The sequence below is a fragment of the Lipotes vexillifer genome, unplaced genomic scaffold (genome assembly GCF_000442215.2).
Source record: "Lipotes vexillifer unplaced genomic scaffold, Lipotes_vexillifer_v1.1 scaffold459, whole genome shotgun sequence".
NCBI classification, from domain to species: Eukaryota; Metazoa; Chordata; class Mammalia; order Artiodactyla; family Lipotidae; genus Lipotes; species Lipotes vexillifer.
The window spans coordinates 2,610,098-2,614,569 of NW_006769874.1; the positions used below are offsets into that span (position 1 = coordinate 2,610,098).

General features: G+C 47.6%; 1 protein-coding gene across 1 annotated transcript in view; it reads right to left on the reverse strand.

The window, feature by feature from the left end:
• Positions 1 to 2,202: 2,202 nt before the first annotated feature.
• Positions 2,203 to 4,472, reverse strand: part of THBS2 (thrombospondin 2) — a 37,589-nt gene continuing 35,319 nt past the window's right edge. The window contains 1 exon segment of the mRNA XM_007445939.1: positions 2,203 to 2,333. Coding sequence (XP_007446001.1) covers positions 2,203 to 2,333 — 131 coding nt within the window.

Sequence of the window (4,472 nt, forward strand, 5' to 3'; positions counted from 1 at the left end):
AGCTAATCAATGAATTTGGTAAAGTAGCAGGATACAAAATTGATGCACAGAAATCTCTGGCATTCCTATATACTAGTGATGAAAAATCTGAAAGTGAAATCAAGAAAACACTCCCATTTACCACTGCAACAAAAAGAATAAAATATCTAGGAATAAACCTACCTAAGGAGACAAAAGACCTGTAGGCAGAAAATTATAAGACACTGATGAAAGAAATTAAAGATGATACAAATAGATGGAGAGATATACCATGTTCTTGGATTGGAAGAATCAACATTGTGAAAATGACTCTACTACCCAAAGCAATCTATAGATTCAATGCAATCCCTATCAAACTACCACTGGCATTTTTCACAGAACTAGAACAAAAAATTTCACAATGTGTATGGAAACACAAAAGACCCCGAATAGCCAAAGCAATCTTGAGAACAAAAAACGGAGTTGGAGGAATCAGGCTCCCTGACTTCAGACTATACTACAAAGCTACAGTAATCAAGACAGTATGGTACTGGCACAAAAACAGAAAGATAGATCAATGGAATAGGATAGAAAGCCCAGAGATAAACCCACATACATATGGACACCTTATCTTTGATAAAGGTGGCAGGAATATACGGTGGAGAAAGGACAGCCTCTTCAATAAGTGGTGCTGGGAAAACTGGACAGGTATATGTAAAAGAATGAGATTAGATCACTCCCTAACACCATACACAAAAATAAGCTCAAAATGGATTAAAGACCTAAATGTAAGGCCAGAAACTATCAAACTCTTAGAGGAAAACATAGGCAGAACACTCTATGACATAAATCACAGCAAGATCCTTCTTGACCCATCTCCTAGAGAAATGGAAATAAAAACAAAAATAAACAAATGGGACCTAATGAAACTTCAAAGCTTTTGCACAGCAAAGGAAACCATAAACAAGACCAAAAGACCACCCTCAGAATGGGAGAAAATATTTGCAAATGAATCAACTGACAAAGGATTAATCTCCAAAATTTACAGGCAGCTCATACAGCTCAATAACAAAAAAATAAACAACCCAATCCAAAAATGGGCAGAAGACCTAAATAGACATTTCTCCAAAGAAGATATACAGACTGCCAACAAACACATGAAAGAATGCTCAACATCATTAATCATTAGAGAAATGCAAGTCAAAACTGCAATGAGATATCATCTCACACCAGTCAGAATGGCCATCATCAAAAAATCTAGAAACAATAAATGCTGGAGAGGGTGTGGAGAAAAGGGAACACTCTTGCACTGTGGGTGGGAACGTGAATTGGTTCGGCCACTATGGAGAACAGTATGGAGGTTCCTTAAAAAACTACAAATGGAACTACCATATGACCCAGCAATCCCACTACTAGGTATATACCCTGAGGAAACCAGAATTCAGAAAGAGTCATGTACCAAAATGTTCATTGCAGCTCTATTTACAATAGCCCGGAGATGGAAACAACCTAAGTGCCCGTCGTCGGATGAATGGATAAAGAAGATGTGGCACATATATACAATGGAATATTACTCAGCCATAAAAAGAAACGAAATTGAGCTATTTGTAATGAGGTGGATAGATCTAGAGTCTGTCATACAGAGTGAAGTAAGTCAGAAAGAGAAGGACAAATACCGTATGCTAACACATATATATGGAATTTAAGAAAAAAAAATGTTATGAAGAACCTAGGGGTAAAACAGGAATAAAGACAGAGACCTACTGGAGAACAGACTTGAGGATATGGGGAGGGGGAAGGGTGAGGTGTGTTAGGGCGAGAGAGAGACATGGACATATATATACTAACAAACGTAAGCGCAAGAGGGAGATATGGGAACATATGTATATGTATAACTGATTCGCTTTGTTATAAAGCAGAAGCTAACACACCATTGTAAAGCAATTATACCCCGATAAAGATGTTAAAAAAAAAATGTCTAATTTTTCTCCATCAGGAATGTGTTTTGACGGCAATTTCTCTTTCATCATTTTACCGCTGAGCCGGGTGAGCAACGTGGAGCGGGGCTGGGGGACAAGAAGCACAGAAGCTACAGAGACCCCCAACCACTTGACCCCTGACCCTCTGCCTGTTGACCCTGACCCACACCCGATGATCCCAGATGATCCTTGGGGCCCGACTCCTTAGCCATTTGAAAACACACTGGAACCTCCCTCCGCCCTCTGATTAAACTCAGCGTTAGATTCACCCTCCATCCCTCTTGCTTGATGCAAAGATCGGATCGTGAAGACGCTTCCAGCTGGAAGATGCCACAGGGTGGCCCACGCCCATCCGCTTGGCGATGCCCGAGTCTGGGAAGGTCCTTGCATCTCCTTCTGCAGTTTTAACAAGTTTTCGTGGCCCCAGGCTCTCTCACCCTCCCTCTCAGAAGAGCAGCCCCGTTTCCCCATCATAACGGATGGCTGAGCCCTCGGTCGCGCCTCCTGAACCAGAGGACAGCACCTCTGCTCTTCTGGTTTTCCTGCTGCATTGGACCCTCCTGTACCCAGGCCCTTCACAGGGCCCATCTTCATTGGTTCCGTGGACGCTTTTGCTTCTTGCGAACAGGTGGTCTACGCTGGCACCCCACTTCTCTCCTCTCCCCTCGGCTCCAGGTCGCGGGTTCCCCTTGGGCTCTTTCCCACAGAGCCCGCGTGCCCATCTCCAGATGTGAGGGCTGCTCTAACTTCTCTCCCTGCAGGGGAGCCCGGGCCAGCTGCCCTTCTCTGCTCCTCCCCTTGCGGGCCCCCCAGATGCTGCAGAGGAGGAAACGGGCTACTGGGGGTGGGGGGGTGGGGGGGGCCACGGGAGCTGATTTCAGATTGTGCCCAGTTTCACTCCGTTTTGCCAAAGGTCTTAAACTCTTTTAAACAAAAATCCCTGGTACGCTTATGCTGCAAAGACAGTCATGCCCCATCAGAGGTTGGCATGAGGAAAGAAGAGAGAAAAATAACACGCCTCTGATGCGGACACGTGGACATTTGTGGCGCCTGTTTTGCGCCTGAAGTCAACTCCTATTCTCTCCATCTGGCCGTCAAACTTCCCCAACAAACGATGCAGGGTCTCTTCCAGGAACTGGGGAATCCTTTCCAGAAGCAGATTCTGTGTGCTCCAGGAAATCCCAATGCATCACATGAAATGCTGTTTCAAACTCAAAATGGTGAGCCTCTCAGAAGACTCTTCTAAGCTGGGAAGGTTAGACTCCAGCCCTTTGAGGAAAGTGGCAGAAACACAGCTTGGACAACCAGAGAACACCGTCAGCCCTGGTCACATCACTGTGGTTCTGTGTCCACTCCATCTCTTTGGTGACGAATCAGCTGCTTTTGGAGAACAATGTAAATGCATGGCTTTGCACTGTCCTGCAGGCGGGATGGGGCATCCTGGGTGGCGCTGTCCGCCTTTGCAGGAACATCTACACACGGCCCCAAGGTAGATGCCCCGTGTTCCTGAGCTATGCCCATCCCTTCAGACCAGCCCCAGCCTGAGCTGCAGCCAGGGGGACACGGCCATCCCTCTCTGACCCTCGCCACCTCAAGCACTGATGGTTTTTCCCATTTTCATCCTCACGGCCTCCTTCGTCCTGCTCAGCCCACAGGTGGGTGTAGCCCCAGTCGTGGGATGATTAAAAGCACTAGGGGTTTGGGGTTGGGGGGTAAATGGCCTGGACTCCTTCCTTTCAGAGGGACCTTCTGGTTCCTCAAATGGGCCCGAGGACTATTGAGCTTGAATTGCCCACAGCAGTGACCCCTCGGTGACGGACACGTTAATCCCCTCTGTCACTTTCCGGATCCCACTCCAGCGCCAGGAATCACCTCCAAGATAAGTGACCTGATCCCAAGCGCATGGCCACGCTCCCCTTTGGAGCAACCAACCTGAGACAAAGCCCAGCTGCAAAGTCTCCTTGGTTACTGGAGAATCGACAGAGAAACTAATCATATCATCATAAAAGCCATAACCTTCAGACTCTGTTAGCATCACATCGTGACAGCCCGGCACTCCGGGAATGAAGCCGTCTGGCTGTCCACACGCTTCACAGGTAGCCCTCGTCCTGCACAGGGTCCCGGGTCTCTCTGCTGCCCCTTTGTCTGTGCCCCGGGGCTGACTGTCCTTGCTCTGACAGCGCAGTCTGCTTTTAGCAAATCAAACTGCAGGGAACACATTCAAGCTTTGAAAAATGCATTCCTTTGGAAGGTTACACCCAGGAAATTTTGATTAGGATTTGGGTGTTTCTCCTTCAAGGTTAAGGCTTGGGGAAGTTCCCCTCCATGAGGACGACCTCACCTGAACCAGGCCGGCTCATCAGGACCGAATTTTCCGAGGGTCCCACCTTCTATCCAGGCTCAGAGGCTCCTCGCAGCGGGACTGCATTTCTCACGCCTCCCCCATGTCTGGCAAGAAGCAGGGCGGCCGTGGGAAAGTGACTTGAGGCCTGCTGAGTCTTCTCCAGGTCTCCTTGGCCTGGTTTGCTTCCTGCT